At 36.1% G+C, this 26,605-nt stretch overlaps 1 protein-coding gene across 8 annotated transcripts in view; it reads left to right on the top strand.

Annotated features, from left to right (window-relative positions):
* Positions 1-26,605, top strand: part of KIAA0586 (KIAA0586 ortholog) — a 78,893-nt gene that overhangs the window by 5,942 nt on the left and 46,346 nt on the right. For 5 of the 8 annotated variants that reach the window (XM_075503828.1, XM_075503829.1, XM_075503827.1 and 2 more), the window contains exons 6-22: positions 180-413; positions 948-1,116; positions 1,620-1,781; positions 2,836-2,956; positions 3,840-3,984; positions 5,475-5,516; positions 6,958-7,184; positions 8,170-8,242; positions 8,563-8,823; positions 9,272-9,446; positions 15,104-15,289; positions 16,208-16,395; positions 17,622-17,729; positions 18,938-19,018; positions 24,883-25,079; positions 25,283-25,401; positions 25,985-26,169. In XM_075503828.1, the coding sequence (XP_075359943.1) occupies positions 180-413; positions 948-1,116; positions 1,620-1,781; positions 2,836-2,956; positions 3,840-3,984; positions 5,475-5,516; positions 6,958-7,184; positions 8,170-8,242; positions 8,563-8,823; positions 9,272-9,446; positions 15,104-15,289; positions 16,208-16,395; positions 17,622-17,729; positions 18,938-19,018; positions 24,883-25,079; positions 25,283-25,401; positions 25,985-26,169 (2,673 nt within the window). The remainder of the gene's footprint in view (positions 1-179; positions 414-947; positions 1,117-1,619; positions 1,782-2,835; positions 2,957-3,839; positions 3,985-5,474; positions 5,517-6,957; positions 7,185-8,169; positions 8,243-8,562; positions 8,824-9,271; positions 9,447-15,103; positions 15,290-16,207; positions 16,396-17,621; positions 17,730-18,937; positions 19,019-24,882; positions 25,080-25,282; positions 25,402-25,984; positions 26,170-26,605) is intronic. The other 3 variants (XM_075503831.1, XM_075503834.1, XM_075503832.1) reach the window with 3 other exon arrangements.

The raw sequence follows: 26,605 nt of genomic DNA, 5'->3' as shown, positions 1-26,605 counted from the left end.
TTTAGAAGAATTTTATAGTATTGCTAAACTACCAAACGTTAGGGCTAACTAGTATTTTATTTGTGTCTTTTGGGAAGCAAATCATTCCATGATGATGGGAACGATGTTTTGTTCTCTTTATGCTTGCACCTCTTTTGCAGTAAGGCTTTTTCCCTTACTCCCCGCCCCCCCCCTTGCAGGTTCAAAATGATTTGGAAGCAAAAGTTAACTCAGTTTCAGCATTACTTCATAAACTACAGGAGACAGACAGACAACTGCAGCATGTTGCTGAACAGCAAACAAATATGAAGACTCAACATGAGAAACCCCACTGTCATGACAGAGTCAGTGAGCTTGAAAAACAAATGAACGCTTTCATGGTGCAACGGATTCAGCATTTGGAAAAGTTACAGGAGCAACAAATGAATATTCAGGTATCTAAGTAACAATGCAGAAGCTTTAGCTTAATCATTTCTTCTGTATCTCAGTGTTAATGTTATAGTAATTTGGATGATATTTTAGTATTAGAAAGAAAGATCCAGTGGCCAGCACATGAGCTTAGAGCTTTTTGGGAAAAGTTTTATTTCTGGTTCTGTCCCAGATATCTGCTCCCCTCCCTCCCCATAATTTTTGTGTCTGTGGAAAGTAAATGCAAAAATTGTGAAATGTTCTCATTCCCACTAAGAAATTGTTTAGACCTTTGTTAATTGAAGAAACTTTCATTAGCCAGTCGGATTAAAAATCTAAGAACAGTTATAAATTGTTTCTTCGGAGAGTCCTGCGTGCTTTTTGAAAAGCAGAATAATGTCCAAGCCTGTCTGTGTTCCGAGGTTGTTGTAAATGACTTTTCTCTCAAATAACATGTCAAAAACTGATTAATATGATTACATGGCAAGTATTCATGCTTAGAGTTTTACTTGGGGAAACTAATGCATATATCAGAAATACTTTGTCATTTTGTCTCTTAGTCCCATCTCATTAGCTCTGCGGTCAACACGGGTGGCTTACAGCAAATTCACATACCTTCCTCCATTGTCATCACAAAACAATCTGAGAAGCCAGAGCAGCGATTGCTTACTAACGGAGTGTCTTCATGTCCGAGGGGTTTATTTCCTACCAGTGGTCCACCTGCCCAAGGTGAAGACGGATTCTTAATATCTTACTTCCAGTGTTAGTTTTGCATTAATTTTGTTTCCATTAATATTGGATTGTACATCACATCAGTAATGATTAGTAAACATTGCTTCTGTATCATTGATTTTATTGCCTAATATAACATATACCACTTATTCTGCAAATGTTCCAGTTTAAATTAAAGTGAGAGTTTGGTATTTACTGACTGCTTAGTCTGCACCAAGAGAGGCCTAGACTTAACCTAAAATAATCTTACTGAGAAATAATCTATGTGGAAGCTTGTAATGAAATAGCTCATACTATGTTTAGGAGGTTTTTTTGATCCTTTTATAATAGCACTTGTAAGTATGAAACTTTCTTCCTGTTTACTTTTTTAATTAGTTCTGTAATGTTTTGCATTTTTGTGAAAAGTTCATAATGTTGCCATGGGTTTTTTTTCTAGATTTGTTTTCCTATGAAGAAAATTGTTAACATTTAAATAACATCATTTTTTTTTCCTCCTGAAGCATATTCAAGCCAATTTCAAGGCATTCATACACAAAAATCTCCTCTAAAGACACCAGTCCCTCGGAGATATGCTCCAGAACCTGTATCAAAAAATGTGAAAATCTCAAAGAAAGAAAACCCTGTAACAGAAAAGGAAAATATTCCCAAATCCACATGCGAAGGTACTGTGAGTAAGACACTCCTGTCCTCCACTGGCATGAATAGTATGGCCTGAGGTTTACTTTGTGTGGTCCCCACCTAATCTGAGCTGTCGGGTTGCTGGCACTTAAATACGTATATCCAGAATATTTGAAAGTATGTTTGGGAAGGGATAATTTTGTGGATAAGTCACTTACTCTTAACTAACTAAAGACGTAATGACAGTACTGATTAACCTGTAGCATCTCAACATGATTGCTCACTGAAATGTTTTCTTAGATGAAAAATTGAATGACCATTCATTTTCAGGTTTAAGGACTATTATATAGAATAATGAAAAACTTGGGATCTAGTCAATAACTTAGTCATTATCATTGGTTGGATTGACACCCCCCCCCACCCCCCCCCCAAAAAAAAACCACCAAAACCATCCATTCATAGGGTCTCTAGGCCATTGTAATGAAAATAGCATCAGTAAAGCAAAGGAAGTAATTTACTGCTTTTGATCAGGTTAGTGCCATGAAACTCAGTTTTGAAGATTTCATCCAAAAATAAGCCATCTTTTTTTAGCTGGTTCTGTTTACGATGGATTGAGGATCTGAGATTGAGGAAGAACATTTAAAAGATCCAGCCATTTTACTCTATCATGGACAAAATGCCTGTTTGTGTCTTCATCAGATGCTTCTCAGACTGCTGCTTCTATCTCTTTTTTACAAAACTGTCACGTATTCCTATTGTTCCGTGGGTCCTGGAATAAATGAAATGAGACAAAGGAAGAACAACAAGTCTGTGACATTATGGACAGAATGTTTCTCTGTGACTCAGTTAGTTGCCGTCACAGTTTCATTCATCTGTTTTCTGACTTTGCTAATGTAAAGCAGTCATAGTAACATAGTGTGAGTGGTTTTATGTGACTTGTCTTATCTGCAGTAAATCTGTATTTTAAAATTTTAAAAATTGTTTTTAATATCCTTGGTGATTATTATATAATGGTGACTTATCTGGAAAGGAAAAGAAAGTATTAAATATATTGAACAAACTTAACAGTAAATGTAACTTTCTTTTTTTCTGCCTTAGGTGAAGGGAGACTTCTTGAGCATATTCTGAATTCTCAAGAAATGCCACTGAGGCAAACTGAGTTTTCCGAGAAGGCAACATTAAACAATAATAAAATGAGCTGGCATGCTGAGAAAGACAGGTAAATAAACATAACAATCCAAAATTGAGGAAGATTGTTTGTTTTAATGAAATCGAGAAAGGTGTATTAGATACTGATGGGGTAACAGAGTCACTGGCATGGTCCTTGAGTCTGACAAAGCTGTGCTTGAAGTAAAACACTGGAGCATTGGTATTTCTATGCTACTTTTGCATTTCTGTTGTACTGAAGGTAAATGAAAGCTCGTTGCTAAGGATAGTTTGTAAAACCTTTCCCAGAGGTCAGTGGGTGTCACTTGGAGTGCGTTTCTGTCTTCTGAGTATATTTCTTCTATTGCAGCAGCTTGTGGAGTAGTGTCAGGAAGCCAGCGGTACAGGCGTTGCGTTACAATGGAATTGCCCTTGTCAGTGAGACTCCAAGCTGCCTACTTATGGGAGTTGTATGAGAACACTTTGTTGGGAAGGAGCAGCCCCAGCCTACCAGTTTCTAAGCTTTAGAATGAGTTAGGAAATTTTTTTAGCCATCCAGTCTGAAACATATTTTCCCCAGGCAACAGTTTGATGTCATAATTTCACTAATACAATGAGAAGGAGCTACATAGATACTGTCTTATTTAAGATAGTATAGACAAAAATATTAATTGCTTCAAACGGAAAGGTATCCAAAGTTTAAATGTTGCTCTGTTAGATCTGAATTTTAGATATAGTTTCACTGTTCAAAATACAATGAAACAGCTCAAGGTGTTAAGTGGCAAACAGAGAAAACCCAATAACCTGTCTTTAACTTCAGGTGAAAAAGCAAATTCCATTTTATATAAAGGTTTGGTATTCTTGCACTTTAAATTCATGCAGAGTTTCAAAGTTGGCTACTTTCTTGGGGCACATGAGGAGCCACGAGACTTAATCAGGAGTGTTTCTTCCATCAGGCATACTGCTTTGCGTACAGACTCATTCCCCGTTTTTGAAAGCTCCTTCCAAAATTGCAGTTCAATTGAGAAAACGGTGAAAAAAGCAGATGATTTACTTCAAGATCTTGGCCAGTTGAGAAGAGAAATGCATGACATGCTACAGGTAAAGTCCATGTTATCAGAATGACCAAGAATTTGAATAAGGGAAATAAAAAATGTGGAGAAAAACTTAGAAGTCTGGTGTTAGTAAAAGAGTTGCCCTTGCTTCTACCTCTGTAAAAAGACTGACATTTGTTTACAATTACTTGAAATATTGCAGTCTTTGTATGTGGAAGGGCTTTGTGTCTGAGTAATGTCTCAATCAGTATGCAGTGGTCTAGACTGTAGAGGCTCTTACTGCCATTCTACCAAACATAAAACAGGTTAAAAAACGAGTGTGTTTTGTTTTATTTGTTTATTTTAAGGTTTCAGGTATTTTCAGTGCCTGTTTTCTGCTTGCTCTCTTCCTGTGATACTAGAGCTACAGAGCTGATGTAACATCCCCATTTGGGAAAGAACAATGTTCTATTTATCTGCAGTCAACTTTAGGGATGACTTAAGCTACTTCCTTTCTCATTTTGCGATTTCTTTTTGTAAAGAGTGCTGTTTCCAAAGAATTGCCTGGCATACGTAGTTGTATTGTTTCTCATGCTAATGATTTTGTACCTTTGGTGCTAGAATGGTTCTGTGCTGGCAACATGTAACTTGTGTCTGGCTTTTGAAAATTGAGGCTTTTATCTATTTGTTAAACTGGTTTCATGTGGAAGCAAGGTGTATCCGATTATTTAGCCTGTCTGTTGTGGTCCTCTCTGTTCTTGTAACTGTAAGTGGTGGGAAAGAAGAAAGACTTGAATATCCACAGGTTTGTGAATTGGCTTGGAACATAATAGATTTGATTCTATTGGTTTGTTTCTGTGGTTGAAGGTTTCAGCTTGCACGTTTCCCTAAAAATACTGTGCATTACGTGCCAGTTATTTACATAGCTTCATCTGTCATATCTTACAGTATAGCTGATGCATTGTTTCATAGATTTTGTAAGATATTAGTGGATTGCACATTTAACTGTTCTTACTAGTAAGAGCACTGATGCCATGTGCCCCATTTATGTTGCAAATACTTGCTTACCACTATTGCTAAAAACTTACACTGAATAACATACCTTAGTATAGGCAGCAGAGAACAGGACAAGATGGGAGAAGGAGTGGCAGGTGAGAAAGACACGGTTGACATAAATGGATTCAAATGTCTTCTTTCTTATGAAAAAGGTCAATAGGAAGACAGAGAGGATGACTTCAGCAAATGTGGAGCTGAGTCAGTTAGATACTTAGCTATTGACTTCTCATCATTAAAAGATACGTAGAGTGAGAAAATAAATGCTTGGGGTAAATGACTGCTAGCTTTGTCATGCAAGCAAATGAAAGGCCTGAATTAACTGAGATAGGTTGAGATGGAACAGAAGGTGGTGCTCTAATCCAAAAGAAGCATGCAGTGAGATTTAGTAGTTCACAAGGAATTCATTGCGCTCATTTAAATTGATCAAATATCTACTCTAGATTTTACCTTGACACATCTGTCTTTAGGTAAGTTTCAACAGCTCTTCTTCTGTCTTTTTAGGAAGCAAACTCATGGAAATCAGACATGAATGATCTTGTCAAGGTATACCTTGAATTTTTATGTTTTGTTTTGTTTTTTTTTTAAAATATTGTAATACTGAAACAGTTTTGAATATGCTGCCAATGAGATAACACTACAGTAACTATTGCAGACCTGTATTTTTTTGAAAAAGTTGCTATTATGTACAGATTACATTAAGATTTAACTTGTTCTTTGACTTGTCTTATTCAATCTTAATGAGCTATCTTGAGGGAATAATACAAACATCTGGCAGAAAGCTGCTGCCTCAAAACGAGCATGGTGTGGACTGCTAATACAATTAGCATTTCATGATATGGGTCTAATTGGCAAGTCTACATAATTTTATGGTTGAACATATATCCGTATTTCTTACATTTTCTCACCAGTTTCACCTTATTGAGCTAGTATTTGTCAAAAAGTTTCATTTTAAAATGAAAACCTATATAAAATTGATAAATAATTTGGTATATTGTCCTTTTCTCACCAGGCAAAACCAAAATCATGGGATCAGTGTGTTGATTTCTGTTTTGTTATGTCCATTGCGCTTTGGCAGTACACTTGTTAGAACATAAACTTTTGTTTAATTCTGATTTAATAAAAGTGTAGCCTTAAAGCCAAAACTGATTTTTGATCTGTGAGATTTTTTTCTGTTCATTCAGTTGATGCTTTCAGAGTCTACTCAAGTTTGGGTATTTTGTTTTTGTTTTGGGGTTTCTTTATGCACATTTATCACTTTTTAAAATTTTTTTGCTTCCTTTCTGGAAAATGAAGCACTCTACCTGGGGCCCTCTGGGTTTCATCAGGAATGTGAGAATGAATGTCAGAACTATAGCTGTATGGCTCCTTGTTTCCTGTGTACTCGTGTCCCTTCATTTTGTATTTAGCAGCTAATATATGCTCGATTTTTATCTCTGTAAAAGGGTTCTGCAAAGTAAAAGGCTAATAGTTGCTTCATTGTTTCCTTTAAAAAGTGAAAATCATGAAAGGGGGAGAGGATCATGGTCCTGTTGAGGGGATTTATTTTGTTGTTGTTAAAACATGTGTATATTGCCTGGTGTTTCTTGGGATAGATTGATGTCAAATGAGTGCATATATTTAGAGGACTTTGGGTTTTATTATGCTTTTAATTATACTTAAATACTGTTACATGGAGAGACTTGCATGTAATACTTCATGTATCTAATTGCCGTCTTTTCACACGCTATGTGCTTCGTTAGCATTGCTTCTCATGCATTACATCATTTCGCATTTGAGAGCTTTTGGATGTCTTTGCTTAACTTTTAAATATATTTGCAACATACAGAATGTTCTTGAGTAATTGAAGTTGATGATAGTACATGTGGATGGTATTTCATGTAATGGGCATTGATTTGATAATAGATTAATAGGAATTCTGATCAGTGTGTAGAAAACAGAAATTACAATCTCTGGTTAAAAGCTAGTGGTTCTGTTTCAATTTTAGTCAAAAAAAACTACTGTTGCATCTGATCTTCCTGAACATCATCAGCTCAATAGACCATCCATCCTTCAAAATGTTAAAGTACCAAAATCTATACTGAGGGATGCTGAAAGGATTTTGAGAGGAGTTCAAAACAATAAAAAAGTCCTTGAAGAAAATTTGGAAGCTGTTATTCGCGCAAAAGATGGGGATGCCATGTATACTTTTATTAACGCCTTGACTACCAACAGGTTAGACCCTATTATTCAGTGCGTTGTGCGACTACTCATTGTATGTGCTCATCAACTTTTATCGACTCTCTTTCACTTTTTTTAATTCCGTGCATTGAAGAACTAGTGCAGTTCCCTGAAAAAAGTATTTATTGATTCTTCTTTGCAATCATGAGATGATTCTCTTGAACATCAAATGTTTTTTGACCCTCCTAATGGGAATTGAATTTTTTGATGGATACCTGTTACTTGGTATGATCTATGCTCCAGGACTTAAATCTGATTTCTGAGACTCTATCATCTGGACAAACCGCTCTGCTGTCATGACAAGGGGGCATTTAGCTTTGTATAGACAACCTTGCATTAATAGGAAAATTAAGCAGTAATTTCATAATTCTAAACAGAAGAGGCTTCATTAACCTGTAAATGTTACAGAATTAGTCATCCTACAGCAGATCTTTGGCTTTTGAACTTTTGCTTAGTTAGTTAGTTGTGTTAAATACTCCTGCTTGAATCATAATGAAAGTTTTCCTATTAAAATGCTCCTTAATCTTGTGTTTTCCTGAGGAAGGTAACTATTCTCTTCATGTGAAGATTTTTTTCAGGCATGATATCTGCTATCATTATCTTTTACTGGAAGTAGCAATTTTTCTTATCTGCTTTTTGTCTTTTGAGTTGGAATGTTTTTGTTGCCTTGTTTTTTCAGTTTTTGATCAAAATAAGAACTGACACATGGCTGCCACTTATTCATAGATGTTTAATAATGATAGTATATACAAGCGGGGGGTGGGGTTTGCAGGTGGCATTATGTAAGAACAGATTTAGGTTTGGGAAACTCAGATAGGTTATGCTTAGTGCCTTTGGGACACTGTAGGGGTACATAATCTTACTGTCTCTGTGTTCTGGGTTTCTCTTTTTATAGTGTTTATAGGTCACTACTTTCCCAGGAACAAATCTGTGCAATTTAAGAAGCACTGACCTAAAATAGTTCTTTCTTCTATTTCAGAGATGTATTGGAAGAGGTTCGTATCAGAAAGACTGTGGATGAGTGGATTAAGGCCATCAGTGTAGAAATCCAGGTATGGCTGGAAAAAATGAGTTCAGGTTTTTGCATTGTATTTTTCCACCTTACATTGTTCTTTCACGTCAATAGTTTAACGTGATTCACTCACAACTTGAAAGCAAGAGAAAACTGCTTATTAGTACTAGCATGTAGTATGCTATAATAAAATACTTACTTCTATTTTTAGACTTTCATTGCTTAATGAAAATCACTGGTCACAGTTGCTGGCTAACATGAAAAACAGGCCATTTCTCAGAACTTCAAAGTTATCCACAGACTCTTCTGATAGCCTTGAAGATAAAATCTCCTTTTATTACGTTTATGTTTTATCTTTAGGCTGAAATGGCAAGAAATGATTTGGAACAAGTGAAATATGATCAAAAGGTCCCATGGATCAAGAGAGCCCAAAACATCAAGGCTATGAAGACCAATAAAGAAATTAAAGGAAAAACTCAAAAAATCCAAGGATGCTTGACAAAGAAGCCTTTATCTGCAGCTAAGCCATTGCAGAAGCAAGCAGAAGATAACACAAGCAAACAGAGGTTTAGGACTTACTTTTCTTCTGAAAGTTTGCAGAGGAAAGAAAAAAGGGCAGCTGTGAGTTTCCAAGTAGTTGGTTTCTTTTTTTGTAATTACTTCTATGCTTTAGATTGCATTATTCATGTGAAAAATTGTTTGTATGTGTAACTGTAATAATTTTAAATGAAAGTGATAGCCCTGTCCTGTGGATTTCTGTTGTCAGAATTGTCCTTGTTTTCATGTGCTGTAGAAGCCTAAGCTGAGTGTGTATAACAATGCGGAATTCATTGTCGTGTTATCAACTTGTCTTACCCGGCACCTGATGGTTTGTTCAGCTGTTAGTAAGTTTCTTGTGTGTATTCTTTATGCATGTTTTCATGTGTGCTTGCAATATATACTGTTTGTTGCAGAACTGCTGACTTTTTTTCCTCTAGACTTTTGCAACACTACTGATGTATTCACATTTTCATACGTGAAGATTGTAAACTCCTTTTTTTTTCTTTTTCTTTTTTTTTGGTGGTGTCAGGGACCTGTGAATGGAAGTGCAATGGTGCAAAATGAAGACTATCTGTGTCAAGTTTATGGGAAACCAATTTACCAGGGCCATCGTAGCACGCTTAAAAAAGCACCGTATCTGAGATTCAACTCTCCCTCTCCCAAGTCTAAACTTCAAAGACCGAAGGTGATAGAGTGTGTTAGAGGTAAGTAATTCTTTGATGTGAACAAGGTGTTCCTTCCCAGTTTTTCTGTTAGGAATTCCTTGTATAAATGAAAATATTTAATCGTAGTTCACCTGCTCTTCAATTTAAAGCTTAAGCAACTGCAGTAGGCTTCCTAGAGAGGTGGTTGATGCCCCATGCTTGCCAGTGTTTAAGAGGCATTTGGAAAATGCCCTTAATACCATGCTTTACCTTTTGGTCAGCCCTGAGGTGGTCAGGCAGTTGGACTAGATGATCATTGTAGGTCCCTTCCAACTGAAATATTTATTCTAGTCTAAAAAGATGCTCTTTTCAAAACTAAAAAATACACACTAAGCAAATCTGAAAAGCTACTGGTATCTCACTTATTTTGAATTGTCAAATTACTACTTATTTCTAAATTTAATAAACATATTAATACATATTTATTGTTGCCCAAGTCTTAAAACAACTGAATTGCTAGAAGTAATGACATAAGCACCTGAAAGCTGAGTGTGTTGAAAAACTAACTCGACTTTTGATAAAGGTTACTGAGAGATGTATTCTTCATGTCAGGTTTACCCAGTCATGTCATTTAAATGATTGATTCATTCAGAGTTAAGAAATCTACTGAGATTTGAAAAATTAAGGAAGCCTGATATTCTATTTCCCACTTCCAATACATGAATTGAAATATGAAAATTTGAATTTATGGGTGTGAAGATGACATCTATTAACTTGAAAATATTGAAAGACATGTTAATCTGAAGCGTTGGTTAAGTTCACTAATTGCAAATAACTTCTTTTGTTAGTCAAGTCAGGGTTAAAAGTGAAATATAACTCTCTTGTACTAGTTTGTTAAGATTATTTAATTGATTGATAAAGGTTATTAGTTGATTAATAATGAATTCCATTCATTAGTTTTGTAGGCAAAGTGTTAGTATCAGAAGATTCTAATTTTCAAACCTATTAAAAATGTGTAAAAATAATCAAAAAGTGAACCTATATGATATCTGACATAGGTAAGTGTAGATAAACTTGATCCTGAGTTAGTAGAAAGTAATGTTTTAATTGAATCTGTTCTATTTCCTAGTTATCTTTTCAAAACTTAACTGATTCTTAATACAGAAACTAAGATTAATCTTTAACTGATATGTCAGAAAAACTAATGTTTATAATCTTCTCACTGCGGGAGAGAGTGAGCAAATTACATGATAAAAGATAATGATGGGGAGAAAGAGTGTGTTAAGTGTAAAAGGCAGTTAAAGTGATAGTGGGCACAATCGAGTTAATAGGATGAGCATCAATGGAAAAGTATTAGTTGGCTTCCCTCTACGCTTCTTGCACTTATGCTGTTGTAACCCATGCAGGGAAAATATACTTGATGCAATCTTAACCGTCATGTTTAAAAAATGGTGTCCGAGTTTTTATTATAACTCTCAAAATATTATATTCTGTATGAAGTATAAGAGATTAACATGAGAAGGCAGTCACTTGATGAGACCATGGTTTTAGGCCATTAAAATGTATGGTACAAAACATATATATGTCTTTGAAGACAAGCACTGCTGGTTTTGGGGTTTTTTTTTCCACATTATGATGTACATCCACAGTGTCAAATCCTCAAAATAGTACAAGAATCTATTGTTACGCTTAGTGTAGTATTTATGCCATTTCCTGGCACTTTTCTTATCTGTGCTCTGGAGCCCAGTTGTGATCCATGAAGAAAAAGTGTTATTGGTAGAAAGTATTTGCAATTCTCATAACCCCCCTGGAAAATGTGGGTTATAGTCCTGGCAAAAATGTAGAAGACTTTTCAAAACTTACTTTATTTTTTAAAAGGTGAGAACTTGATATATGAAAACTGCTAGTCTTGTTGCTAAATATTTTATTTGACCTCTCTTGAAACACTTCTTTTTTTGTGAAAAATGCTGCTACACTCGTTTGGAGGACCAGCATAATGTATCAGTCCTTTAGACTACTGGCTATGCTGCACACCTGTAATTTAGTTTATTCTGTACAGATTTTTTTGAATAAAATGTCTGCTAGTAAGCATTTAATGTAGCAATAACGATGTTACAGTGACCTCTAAGATTTGGATTGAGAACAGACACTTCTTTAAAAATATTTAATCAGCAGTTCTGCTTTTGCTGAGTCCTAAATGACATTTTTCTTCTATGTTTATTGGGCTCTTTTGCTTTATAGAAGGTCACAACCTTTCCAGGGAGGCCAATTTCATCATTCCAGAAACAATGCCTTGTAAAGAGTCAGAAAAAGTCGCGTCCCGTTCTCCCCCCCCCCCCCCCCCCGTCTGATTATAATAAGTAGGTCATTTGATCATTTGATACTAACTGTTTTCTACCGTTAAGGTGTTTAATTCAGTAGTGTCAGTGAAATCTAAGGGTACAGGTTGCATGCAGTTGTAATAAGCTGCTCCTGTGCTTTAGGTTGTTTTCTATTGGAGGCGAATAGAAATGAAAGAGAAAACTGCGTACTGGATCCATGCTTCATTCAATCTTCCAGAACTCCTGCATGTGACAAATACAGTTTAAAAGCTATTTGCTTGAAAACAGAATGAACTCTGGATAGCCTTTACCCAAAGTGATTCTCTTCCAAGTCATTAAGTCATACTATAGCAGTACAGCAACGTGTGTGTTTGCAATAATAAAGCTGCCATAAAATTTCTCTATTTCACATCAGACTGCAGTTACAGAAAGTTATGTTTTTGTCTCTCTTGACAATAAGTAAAATAAGACACCCCTTTGTATGCTTATCTAAGGGAAGAAAGGAAGAATACGGAATTTTTTGCATGTCACTTACAAGAATAGCACTCCAATTAATATATGTCCTATTTCCAAGTTTTCTGATTTTAATGGCTTTAGACTGAGGTCAGCCTTTGTTTGATACTGGTATTACTTGTCTTTGACTCTTCATATAAGACAGTTGGTCAAGCTGCTTAATTTTTGTGCTTTCCTACATTTTGCCAATAAAATAGAAAAGTAATACTTTGGTGTTTCACATGGGTCTCATGAAGACAAAATAGTTAAATGTTTTTGAGGGCTGCTATTCTGAAAGATGCTGTTAGGGCAGGAAAGTATAAATAATAAAATTAGAAACAGATCTGTACTCCTCTATAGTAGGAGTGTAAATAAAATGAAACAAAGTTGAATGAGCACTTTAAAGCACCAGGTTCTTAAAAAAAGAAAGAAAGAAAGAAAGAAATCTTGCTTGCATTAGGCATGGTTAGTTCTTTCCTTCACGGATCTGCACCCACAGATTCCCTTCCTGGCCTTGATGTACCAGGTGATAAAGGCTTAAAAATTATTGGAAGTCATTGGCCTCGGGTTTGATTGGCTGGAAAATCCAGACTTATTAAATTACTCTATTTTGTTAGAGCAGTCCACTCAGCTTGTTTTAAATTAGTGTTAGAATAAGGATGTTTATTTAAGACTGAAATGGCCATCTGGAGAGTCTCTTTTCAGTCATTTTATAACTCTATCAACCATTTTCTTTGCAAATAAACTGTAGTGACTAATGCTTGGTTTCTTATGGGAGGTTAGGAAAAAAATCCAACTAACACTTTTATGAGTAAGAGAGCATTTCTAAAAAAAGTTGAGTTGTTTTCTTGCATAATTTGAACTGATAAATATATGCAAAACACTAGTTTCTTAAAGCTAAGTTTAATTAAATGTCTAGTTTCTGCCCAGTGCAAATAAACTTTTCAGGGGGAAATGAAAAGTTGAAAGCAATTAAAATGAGGTGCTGTGTGTATACAGTACTTAATCATTCTTACTGTGAGAACCTTGCTTTTACAAGTTGGCGGTATTACAGATACGTTGCCAATTTCTGCTTTTACTCAAAAGTTCAGGGCCAGGAGGGACTGTTAGATCATGTGGTATGACCTCTTCTAAATCACAAGCCACTGAACTATATCTATTTATGTTACTGAGTCCAGTAATTTGTCTTTGACTAAAGAACAATTTTTCTGGCTAACCTATTGCTTTGCAGAAAGGCACGTGCTCATCATTTAAAGACGTCAGAAATTCTGCCCGTAACTACTTCTTCCCATGGCTAAATACCTTATGGTTCAAAAGTGAATGGGATGCTTTGAATTTAGTATCTGATTTGTAGTGAGTTTTTGGCTTCAGTTTACTGCTACTTCAGTTTCCAAGTGATTTTCCTTAAAAAATGAAAAAAGGCCTTGTAATGTCCAATCTATTTTAATATTTACAGAGATACAGAATTAGAACTAAATGCAGCATTATCATATATGGAAGTCTTCTCCTGTTCCACCTCACTGACATCCTGTTGAGACATCTGAGGATTACATTTATCCCTTTGACCACAGCATTGTATTGTGATTTCTCATTGCATTGCTTACCCAGCGTGACCTTTTCAAAGCCTTTTTCAAAGACACTTCTTTCTGACCCGTATTTTCTCACTGAAGACTTATAACTTGCTGTTCTTGTTTCTAGGCTTATAACCCATAATTTGTGTGTACAGAAATACCACTTCTTGAGTAGATTGCCTCACTTGCTTGTCTGCATTTGTTAGAAGTCACATTATCACTCTTTATTATCCCTAAATTTTATAATCATTGACTTTTATTCTTCAGTTAATTAGGAAGCTATTAAATGTGAACAGAGCTAAAAAGTGCTTGTTGCCACGTGTTAGCTGGCCATTAATACAGGAAAGGTGATGATTAGAAACGACAGAGGAGCAAGATGACATTTTTCAGCTGTAGTGGAGATACGGAGTTGGCTACCAATGTGATTCTTTCTTCTACTGCTACAAAATAGCAGTAGAAGCACTTCTGTTTGGTTCACAATTGTTGACTCCTTTTTTGGGGATGTTTCAGGTAGTTTTTATCCATTTAGATTAAAGTTAATAATTTCCTTGATAATATCCATTGTTTGCAAAGAATATAGGTCGAATAAGACCTTGCATGACTGTATAGCAGGAAATGCAACATTGCAATAAACGTTCTCCTCTGCTATATGCTTAGGCATAGTTACACACAAATTACTTCTGCGTGGCTATTTAACAATACATTTTCAAAACTGGACAAAAAAATCAGTGCTTCCTCAGTGTTGCAAGTCAAGACTTACGGGTATTAGTTATAGCTTTATTTTCAAGTAGCAGTGAGTTGTTAAACCAGGATTTAGATTATAGATTGTAGATTATACCTGTTCCTTTGAGTACCTGTTAATCTTGTGGCTGGAAACAAACTGTATGTTTATAAAATTGAGGCAGTTGATCAGATGAACAACAGATGAAAGTTTGGCTATATTCTATACCCTCTCTATTTTTTATGCCAGGCTTGCATGCTGTTCTAATGGTTTATTTCAAATCTAAACCATGGATTTCTTCTTACCTGCTAAATCACACCTTTCATTCCAACCTACTACCATCCTTGTGTCCTTTTCTTCACATTTTTGTGCCTTTATTTGCTAGACTCAGATGTTCAAAAATTGTAATTTTAATTCCTTCGTTGCAGTCAATACTGTGACATCTAACTTAGCCCTTTTCGATTCCACCCTTCCTGTGTCACTCCCTTGCTCCCTCCATCCCACAGCAAAAATTTATACCTGTTTCAGTTGAAGGGCTGAAATTAGTGGTGTGTGATATTATTCTGTTTGTACATGCATTGATGACGTGTGGGTTATCTGCTTTCGTTTCAGGTACAAAGGTAAAGTCAGCAAGAACACAGACTTCTCGCACACAGGAGGTAGTAACCAGCCCTAGGAAACAGCATCCTTTATATGCACTTACCCAAGAAAATCAGTATCTCTTTAGTCCAAGTCGAGACGTACCTGCAGTCTGCGGTCCACTTGAAGGTCACCTAATTCCTATGGCTATTCCACTAGGTAGGAGCAAATAACCTGTAGAAGGGATGTGTGAAGGTTAATTACTGCTACTTCATGGAAATACAATTTACATCTTCTTAAGTCACTGATTTGCCCTGGCCCATGAGATTTGCAGCTGCCCTTCTCATGGGAAACCTACATGGGGGAACAGTTTAAAATGTTCTGGTTCTCCTCATTCTTCATGCTGGATGTCTGGCGACACCCTGACAGCAATTATTTGCTTAGCTGTACATGCCTTCTTTGGCACACTTTACATTTCTAGGGTTCTTGTTCTGGCTTTAAGTTTGGTATCCGTATGAGCAGGAACTGAATTATTGGCCCTTGGATTCAACATTTACGGTGACTTCAGCCCAACGATTTCAGTAGGATTGTGCCAAACACACGAAATTCATTGTCATGGCTTCTGTATTTTTGGGCCTTCAATAAAACCTTTATTGAGCCTTGTTTTGGGAAGGGTTAGTATTATATTGGCATTTACAAAAGATAATTATTAAAAAAAAAAGGGTGTCTCAAACAAAAATTTGTGGGATGCTGTACTAACTGTAATAGTATTTTGAATATGATTAAGAAAATATGAGGTGGGGGAAGCATGGTATGTAATTTTTGCATGGCAAACGCAATGTAGTTATTCTCGTTTTCAGCAGTAGGTGTCACCGTAGTCAAGAAAAGTGAATAATTAAAAAAAATGGCAGTGTTGAGTTTACAGTTTCTGCTGGGAAAGCCTTAAAATTATCTGGTGAAACACTTAGCTAGTGTTAATAGGGGACTTTTTAATTGGTCTGTAATTGCGCACAAGATCTCAGTCTGTCTCATATGAAACACAGACACCCAGAATTTAATTTTAATTAATTTATTAATTTACTGACTTCGGAGATAGAGAGAGATATATATCTTTAAGTCTTTTTAAACTGTCCTTAGGTCAAACCCAAATTAGCGACATCTCACTGCAGCCTGCTGGAGTAGTTATAGGTAAACCGCACCCTGTTACAGTTACAACCTCTCTTCCTCAAGTGCCACCAAAACCACCGGTTGAGATAAAAAAACCAAATGTGGCTGTAATAGAGATGAGAACAGAGAAAAAGGATCCACCTCAACTGTCTGTGCAGGTACGTGTCAAGAGTGATGTTTGTTTAATAAATGCTAACTAAAGACAGTCTCATCCATTAGTAACTTACTTTGACATCAGTAGATGGTTTTCAGTAGGCATTAGAAACATGTAGAATAGAGGGACCAAGAAGTTGTCATGCTGTGCTAATATTTTTATTCATATTTTAACAATTGTCTTTATTATTTGACCAAAATAGAGAACTTATTTCTTCCATAAGTCACCTATGCAGGGTGTTTGTAAAATAGTTCTATGTCACTTTTTTTTTTTTTTAAATGAGATTTTTGAGCCAGAACAAACTTGGAATAAAAAAAGTATTAATATAAATGTCAGTTTTCTTGGATGACTGCTTTGGCCTTTAAGATTTCTGTTTCAAGCATGATAGTCAACTCAAGGATTTCACTCCTGATTAATCAACCATTGCAGTCCTTACCTAGTGGTTTTTTTGGTTTTGTTTTTTTAATTTTTTACATGAGTCTGTTGTCAAGGAAGTCAATGTTTCTTACATTATTTTGGATTCAAATTGTTGAGAATATACACACTCCTAAACACACCTTTCAGATACAAATGATTCATGGAACTCAAAGTTAAATACAGGTAGAGTAGTATGTGTTTTGTTCCCTTGCTGTATCACTGTATTCCACCCACAGGCATTTTGCTGTTATTTCACCCAGTTCTTAAACGTTTAAGGAAATTTTTTTTTTCACCCCAAAGAATTAAGCAAGCATTTAAATCTTTGTTCTTAAAAAAACCACAACATGTTTTGATGCTGTAATGGACATGCCTTTATTACAAACTATATTGTAATACAATTATCCCTTTGTTTTACTATACCAGATGTATGACAACGTGAAGCCAACAACCAGCCTACGCAGTGGCTTGTAGGCCAACATAGTGTAAATAAACTGCAAGTCAAACACACACCTGCTATATGAATAGTTATAGGTATACTCACCTTTTGTCACATGCAAGACAAAGTATCAGGGCATTAGAGAACAGGAGAAATCAGGTACTGCAAGAAAAGAACTGAATATTTCTGGGGTTAATTTTTGTATGTTACAGTATTTTGTTTTTCAGAACCAAGTTATTATTGGATATAGGTATGAGAAAAGGAGGTCGCTGAAGTTTAGTGGCTCAGTAGCAAGTGGAAGAGAGAATCTAGAAAGTTCAATGATAGTAGCCAAGCTAATACATAGATTTTCAGATTGGTGCTTTTTTCTGCCCTAGGTGTTACCAAACGTAGATATTGACAGTATTTCAAGTGACAGTGTGAGTGTAAACCACGTTCTTCCAGGCTCCGAACCTGCACTTCTTCCTGTCGATGCTGTAATACAGGTATGGGTTGGTCTAAATGTCTGTGAATTCAATTTTGTTGAAAAAGAAAATATGTTAAATTACGACAGTTATCTCATTATCTTGTTTTATTTAGAGAAATTAGACAGTTCCAGGAAAAATTGAGTAATTAGTCTGAAGAATTGGTAATATGAGGTATTTGTTTAAGAAAATGAAAAATTGCAGCAAGACGCTGTTCTTCCAAGATTATCACCATAGCAAAACTCTTAAGAAAAACAGTGTTTCTCTGTCCCGTTAAGAGTTGTAATCCCTTATTGGCCCATGTCTCTCTTATTTATTCTGGCTTCAGTGTTCTGGCATGAAGACTGAGGTTGTTCTTCATTCCTCCATCTGCTCCTTGGCTGTACTTGAGCAGTTAGTGGCATGTATGCGTAGCGTGTTCACTGGTAGCCTGGTGTGTGTGGAGCTGGCCGGTCTACTCTATTCTCTTTCCATATAACTTTTCAGAAGTGTTTTTAATCTGATCTAAGCAGTAATGAAGGTTTTTGTGCAACTAAAAGGTTAACTGCTGCATGCTGAATGATAAGGCTGTAAACTAGGGCACACATTTACAGGATAGCATATTGTTTCTTTCAGTGGACTTCTGTCTTGTGCGTTGCACGGACTGGACAGTGTGAAGGCACGGTGATGCAGTGATTATTTTTGTATAGTTATTGTACCTTCTGTTTTCCCTGTGTGTTCGCTGCTATTCTGACCTAAGGAGTTAGGTCCTCCAGAGTCCTGTGGTTAAGGTATTCACTGAATAAGACGGAGACCGTGAACTAAAATAGTGATTATTATTTTTAAATTATATTACTAAATAACACTGTAGAAATTGTATGTAAGTAAATTGCTTAAGACTCTTCTAGACTCTTGTGTGCAATGTTTTAGAATATTTTGTCTTACTATTTTTTTTTTTTAATATAAGAGTTACAAGTATTGCCCTAGAACTTTTGATGTTGAGATATTCCATTAGATTTGGTAACAGCAGGTTTTAGTTGCCAGCATACAAGAAAAAGTTCTAATAATCTTTCTTTATGCTATGCAAAGAAATTCCTCCTAACTTTTAAGGTGGGTAAAGCATTTTTTCTGGATTCAGGCTATTGACAGTGAGTGGTGATTTAATTGCATTCTTGTCATGAAGTTTTTCTGCTAATGAATTTTTTCCCCCTAATATGAAATACCTAACAATTTCAATCTGTCTTTATAAGACTCCAGAAGATATACATAGTGAGGAGGAAGACACAAAGTTTCCAGGAACTAATTTCATTGATGTTACTGGTGTCATGCAGGTAATTATATTGCAAAGGCGTCCTTTCCTTTTAAATGTTTTTATATTTGTTTTATATTATTCTGTCATAACTGAAAACACAGTGTAGAAAATTAGTTTGCTTTACTTGCAACTTTAAAAATACACATTGTGAGCAATGCTGAACTGTTTACAGTGCTATAAACAATATTTGAAATTACTGTGTCTTAGTAAGTAAAGGACCTTTGAAGAATTACAATAAAAAACTATAATTAGCTTTTATTTGGATGCGTTAGAATCCACTAGAAATAAAAGTAGTCCTCTAAAATCAGCGGTGATTATAGCACTTAGATTTCACAAATTAAAACTCTAAATGTAATGCACATATAAGATGCCCTTACAGATTTTAAGTAAGGTGACCTATTTTTTCAAATGTGAAAGTATTTTCTGAGGATTCCCTTTTAGAAAATTTCGGTATAGAGCAATTTGCATATGCTTTTGAGGTCCTAAAATGCTTTAGCGTAATACCTCATTTCAGTCAAACATTATGTAACTTTAAAAAATAAAAGACAAGCAGTGTATGTGAGTATATGCGTACAACATGTACTACTCATCTCTTGGATCCCATTAAGAGTTTACACGATTTTTGTTTTGCTGGATGCCTTCTTAGCGAGTCTGTGCACGTTTAACATTGTTGTTTCTGGATTATGATAACATGGGTTTATTTGAGATACGCTTTTACAGTTTAATTTTTTTAGGTAGCAAGTCCTTTTTTTAAGTTAGCTGACCTCTTGTCAGTCAAAGTGGGGGCTGACAAACGCTCAAGGTTGGTGAGCCAGCCTGTATTTCTCTTCTCCAGATTAAGAGTAGAAGCAGAAACTCAATGGTAGCTGGGAAAGGCTGCCTCTGAAGGAAGCAAGATGCTGCCACCCAGCTGTTGTGGAGTATCTTGCCTCTGTGGAAGATGGCAGCTTCCACCTCCTGCTGCATTTAGGTCTCAGTAGATACCAGGAGCTTGAAATTGCTGTTGCTGGCTAGTATTTCTCTTGAAATGCCTTTTCCTCAAGCTTCTTTCCAGTGAGCTAGACTTGCTGTGTGCATATCAAAATCCACCCAAAAAATGTATTCTTTTTACCTGTTCTTTGTGCTCCTGATCCCAGGATTAGAGTGTACATCAAATATTAACTCTATAGCCTACAGGTCAGTATAGTAGATTAATTTTAAAAATAAATTTGTCATTTAACATTATCAGTGAGTTAAAACAATTCTAAAGGGGTGGTTTACCTATCAAAAGTGGGGAAATGCTTTATTCATTTTTAGTTTCAAAATAACCTTACGTTATTGGAGGGGAGGAGTTAAATCTATTCGGACAACTTTCTTCTGTTTGCACAAAAAAGCTTTATTTTATACAAATAAATAGGAGAGCTATTTAAGAAATCAGTTTATGAACTAACAAAAAAAATGCTGCAATGTTAAATTTTTTATATGTGGATAATAGTTATTAATCTTTTCTTTTTTCATTTTTCTCCTGGATTGCTTTTATCTTTTATTTTTGGCAATGGGATATATTTTAACCACAATACCAAAAAATGTTCTCAGTGAAACATATGTTTGGCCTATGACCACACAGACAATGTTCTTAAAAATGTGCAAGGCAAACACAATGTGGAAGCATAAAATCAACCTCTGGAGCGGCAGGGGTATTTAAGACATCAAAAGAAAGCAAAGTTATTGTTATAAAAGAGGCTTCAGATTCATGAAAAAATGTGCATAAAATGCTATATAGGAAAATAGCTTATTATTGTCTTCCTCCCACACCCCTTTTATTATGAAAACTTAATTCTGTTAGAACCGAAGAGGGTAAGTATTTCTGTGAAATACCCTTTTTTTTCCTTTTCTTTTTTTTTCTGTTTTTTTCTTCCCTGGTGGATATTTGCAAAAACGCCTCAGAACCCTGGCCCAGGCATTTCCTTTTCCTAGGATTTCTTTTACCTTTTCTACTAGAAGATACTTATTTAAGAGATACTTAGCAGTTGAAATGCGAGTTATGCTTGCCCAGTAGAGGCAAGGCTGCCGAGCTGCCTGCTCCCAGGTCCAGCCAGTAGTGAGGCTGAGCATGTATTGCCAATAGGCACACATACAAACACACGGATGCAATACACATACACATACACGTACACGAGTGGGCGCACAGATCAGCACTCAAACAGCACCAACGTGCTGATCCTGTTCCCCCCTCTGGCAGTTCAGGATGGAGGTCTGGGATATACGTGTGCTGTGTGTATGTACATATGTGTGTTTGTGTGTATACATGTATGTACGCAGGCATACACACACACAGTGTGGAACCCTCCAGTATCTGGCGTTAGACGCTCAGTCTACCCAGTAGCTGGCCCTGGGTCCTTGCCCTCCTCAGCTCTGGCACCTGGACGTGCAATCAATCCCCTGAAAGCCCCTTGCTCAGGAAAATAGTTGGAAATGGCATTTAGTGAGGAGACAGGACAGGCTGCGCTGATCAGGCATAGGGCAAGGCCAGGCAAGCATGCTGACCAGCCACTTTTGTCCCCTTAGCCCTCTATTTTCCCACACCTGTACCTCTCCAAACCACCTTGGTCCTTCCCTTTCCACACCCCTGGTTCCTCCCCGTAAACACCACATAAAATGTGTTGTACCATCCCAAAATACTCTTCCCTGCAACCCGTCATCTCATCACCTCATCCAGCCTTAAGAAAGGTGCTATGGAGAGTTTTTCCGTGGGCTCATCTTGCTGGGTTTCGCTCCTGGACACTGGGGTTGAGCCCTCTCCTGTGGTAGCGCTGGGAGTAGCCATGTCAGGGTGCTTGGTTGTCATATTAGGTTATTCTCCTACCTATTGTCATTCCTCTGTGCTCCTTTGTGTGGGTGGAGACAAACCTTTTATCACATAACCTAACGGTAATTTGTTTTGACAGTTTTGAGGGCAATGTGCCCCAACTTGTGAAACACAAGGCCTGCCACGGGAAGAGGTGATGTGCCTTGTTCTCCCATTGCACCCTTGCTGTCTAGTGTTTAAAGACCCAGAGCTCTGTCTTCCAAAATAGTTGAATTAGGTGCTCTTATTTCACAGTAAGAAAATTCACATGTGGAATAAAGCAGAAAAAGCTGTTACAGCTTTGATTTACACACTTTTTTTTTTTTTTTTGATGCATGGTTGCACCTACAACAATGTAGGTTCAGACTTTCTGCACAGAAGAGGCTTCGTAAGGCCAGCCCTTGCATGGACCCTGCCTTATTCCAAAGTGAGATACTTGCTCAGCTAATGTGAGCCCAGAACAGCCTCTCAGATTTACTGAGTCTACTTTCCAACTCTTATGAGCAGCCACGTCCTGCAGTACCTTTAGCAAATTTACTAGGATTTAAGATTAGAGACACTTTTTGCTCTCTCTGAACATGCCCTAATTGCAAGGTGGGGACTTGTTTCTCAGAAATTTTGCTTCAATTTTGAATATCACTGCAAAATATATAACCTGCAGAGATCATAGTAAATGTATTTTCCTCAACCCTGGTTTCCCATAGATGCTCTTTGGGGCAGTGATTTTTTTACATGTATAACTCTTCAGACAAAAGCTCACAGGTGGCACCTGCAATGTAGCCTGACCTTGCTTGTGAAAATTGCTTTAAAAATCTGTCAAGAAGAAATCCATGATGAAGTTTTGGATGGCTTTAATAAAAGACTATGCATATACGTGTTTAGTAGCGGAACAAAATTAATCTATACCACCTAATCATTTCAAACATTTTTTTAATTATCTGAATGTAATTTGGGAAATAGAATTTCAACTTGATACTTTATTATAAAGTACAGTGATTAATATTCCCATCATATCTGAAAGACTTTCTAATTTATGCCATATTTTGATTGGGAGTCATGATAGATATTTTCAACAGTCTCCAGGGAGGTAAAATGCAGAATTGAGTGCAGATTATTCAGGATTGGTCTACAAGGTGATATATGTGCAATTTCAATGTGTATTATTTAATACTGACTATTATTTTATTTATTTATTTCAGCAGAAGTAATATATCACCCCAAAATGAATATAATTTTCTTTTGGATTTGTGCACTATTAAATATAAAATATTTTTGCACATAGTTTAGAAATGCAGGAGAACTGCAAAAGTTTGTCAGAAGTTACTAAATATATGTAAGATTTATTGTATGTACTTGGTTTATTTAATCCAGATGTTTGTATTTTGCATACTTTCAGAAAAGATTATATTAAATAGGCAACATCAAAGAAAATTTATGGACTAATGCAGTCAGAAGAAAATGCATCATGAAACACTGGACAAAGACATCTTTACATTTCCTGTCAGAATGAATTATGGTTATGAATGCGTATATCCTAACAGAATGAACTGTTTATCAGCTTGCAAGGCATCCAGTGCCATTCTGAGTTTAACTTTACTGTGTTATTTCTATGCCTAGAATGGTTTAGAGATCTTTGTCACCCAAATACACATATTCTGTTTTGCCTGCTTTGTAAGTTACAGCTTTTCTTTTGAAGAATGATTACTATTTAAATATCCAGAAAGATCCCACTCCCCAATAGGTATTTGTTGTAATACCCATCATGGACCTATCTGACTTTTCACTTTTAAAGTATATTAAGGTAGGAGAGAAGTATTAATGCTGGGTTGGGGAAGGAGACAGCAAAATATTACTATATTTTCTTTTTTTTTTTTCCTTTGCTGTTCTTTCTGGGTTTAGTGATTTGTTCTTTAATTCATAGAAAATATATAGCAGGTTTTTTATTTTATGGGTTAAAAGTAAATTTAATTTATATAAGGGAAAAGAAGACCTTTTTTCTCCTTTCACTGTGTTGGAGATTAATCTTATTAACTGTAGATTTACAGTGAGCTCTTTTATGCAACATCACATACTTCTCACTGGTAATTTAGGGCTCAGCTCTTCATCTTTTTCTGGCATGCCAAATTTTCTTCTTAGAGAATCATATTACTATTAGAGACATTTGTTTTTAATATTAGGAGTGAAGGATGCAGGTTCTCATCCATCAGGAGACATTTGTAAAGTGTTACATTACGATATGATGGGTTGGTGACTGCTTTTTGGGACTTAATGCTGTGTATGTGCTCAGGGGGGAAAAGGAGGGTGGCATCTTTGGAAACAGTCGAACATTATAATGCAGACCGAGTAACTTTCATAACTTTTAGAAATAGCACATTAAGGTTAAATTCAAAGTGACTGTGAGGATCTTGTGAATTGATTACCCAGAAATACCTTTTAACTTTCAGCAGCTGAAGTTAGTGAAAGTGTAAGCATACATGTAACATATGTAAACTATTAATGTCTAGTCTTCAGTGCTAGCAACTTTATTAGAGTTTTGACTGACTGCGTGATTGTTAACTTTTGGGAATGTATCTTTTCAGACAGGAGACTTTAAAGTAAAAGTCTAATTTCTAAAAAAAACCCCAAACAAAAAAACAAACAAAAAAAACAAACCAAAAAACTTAACCCAACAAGTAACTGTAGGAAGTTTCCTAAACTTTTTTGTTTAAAAGAGGAGCACTTCTGGAGTATATATTAAAGAAACTTGACTTACGTCACAAGTAAATTTCTCAAGGATTAGCATTACCATTGGCTCCCTGCCCTGTGCAGCACAGGCAGGAAATATGAGCCAAATCATGTTTTACTTAGCAGTTCCTATAGCCTTATACTTATACAGATTTATGGTTTGCTAAGTTTAGAATTGTATTAATTAACTACAACATACTAAGAGGGGAGAATGTGGTTTGTGTGCTGTGACACGTCGACAAATGTTTCTCAGAGAAAAATATCTGATGGTTACCTCGATGACATTGCCTTCCAGAAATGCACCATAACTTAATTTACTACTTATTTATTAGGATCAGGAAGAGGAGAGGGATGAAATTCCAGAATTCTTTGAGCCTCTTCTGGAGCTTAATGGACAGTTTAAAGTTGCCTCGCCAAAATACAATGGTCCTTTGTTTCCACCAGTGGCTTCTGCTCCTCAGCAGTCTTCTGATGTTTTGGATGAACTGATTCAAAGGAGAGAAACTATAGAAAACAGGTTGATAAATTGGTGAGTTGCAATATAACAAAGTGGTGAGAGAATATATATGGAAGAAGGAATGACTCCATAAGAATACCTTCCCTTTCTTCTCCTCCCCTCCCTTCCCTTCTCTTTCCTTTGAGCTGCCTTGCATTTTATGTCAAGAATACTCTTTTGTATACTTCTAGGTGTCTTGGTGTTTGCTGATAGTTAAATGGGTTTTATTCTGCTAGGGTGGAACAAGAAATAATGGCAAAAATTATCAGTGGGATGTACCCAGTTCAGAAAGAAACAGTGCCCAGCGTTAGCACCTCAGGGAGTGAAGACAGTGAGACTGTAACCTCTGACATCGGTAAGTAGGAGTTACTGTTCTCAGCAGATAGATTATCTCAATTTTCAGCTAATTTTAACAAGCTGTGTAGGTAGCTGTTGCCTGAGCCTAAGAGTGGATAATGCTGAACCAGTGAAACTATAAAATGCAAAAGTGCATGCTTTTAATTTATGTTGAGACAGAGCAAGCATGATAAGGCCATTGAATTAAATTATCTTAAAAAAGAACACATATAACATACCACTGTACAAATCAACTTCTATTATTTGCCATCTAAATCAGATTTGGCATTTTGCTAAGCCTGTAATGTTTGTTTGCTTTTCTTTTGTTAATAGATATGTCAAAAATTACTTCCCTTATAAATGTGTGAGAATGGGAGACAAATCCATTTCTCCTGTGATGTCACTGCCCTTCACTGCTGCCTTCTTTTATGATTCTGAATTGCTTCTCTGCTGTTGTTTCTTTATCTGCAAAATAAAAAAAAATTACTTTTTGCAAAGGAATGTTTAAAAGTTCATGGAGAATAAAATGAGTGGCTGCAGTACAGTATATACGTTTTAAGAAGTGGGACCTGGACGTGTGCTTTATGTTTCTTCATTTTCAGTTGAAGTTGCAGGTGGTGGAGGATTTCAACTCTTTATCAATGCTGGCGTGCCTGTGGACTCAGAAATGATAAGTCATTTCATAAATGAAGCTCTCAGTGAGACAATTGCAACCATGCTGGGTAACAAGCAGGCTCAGAAAGCAATTCCTGCTACAAATATTCTTCCAAGTACAGCGATTATGATGGTAAGAGTCCGTTTTATTTAAGCTTTCCTACTGAAGTTCTAAAGGATCATTTCTTCGTGGCATGATGGTTCAACTATGTGCAAGACAAAGATGGCAGAAAAAGACTGATGAACTGAATGTGCATGATTTGCATTTTTTGATTGTTCCTTGTTATACCCCAGCAAGCAACAAGATTAAACCTATTTCACTTAAAAAAAAAAAAAATTTGAAAAGAAAAAAAAAATTAATTCCTTTGTGCTGCATGCAACATGCTATATTTATTTATTTACTTCAAGGCTGAGCACAAAACTGATTTCTAAGGGGCAGACTTGGTACTTAATTTCACGTTGTCAAAAGACAGCTCGTGTTATTTTCAAGAAAAATAGCTATGCTCCTTTCTTGCGAAGAAATGAAATATGAAGAAACTGATTTCTTCATATAAGAAGAAATAGAAACT

Source organism: Mycteria americana, chromosome 5, assembly GCF_035582795.1.
Source record: "Mycteria americana isolate JAX WOST 10 ecotype Jacksonville Zoo and Gardens chromosome 5, USCA_MyAme_1.0, whole genome shotgun sequence".
Lineage (NCBI taxonomy): Eukaryota > Metazoa > Chordata > Aves > Ciconiiformes > Ciconiidae > Mycteria > Mycteria americana.
Note: the sequence above shows the minus strand (reverse complement) of the source record. Positions and strands in the feature narration are given on the sequence as shown.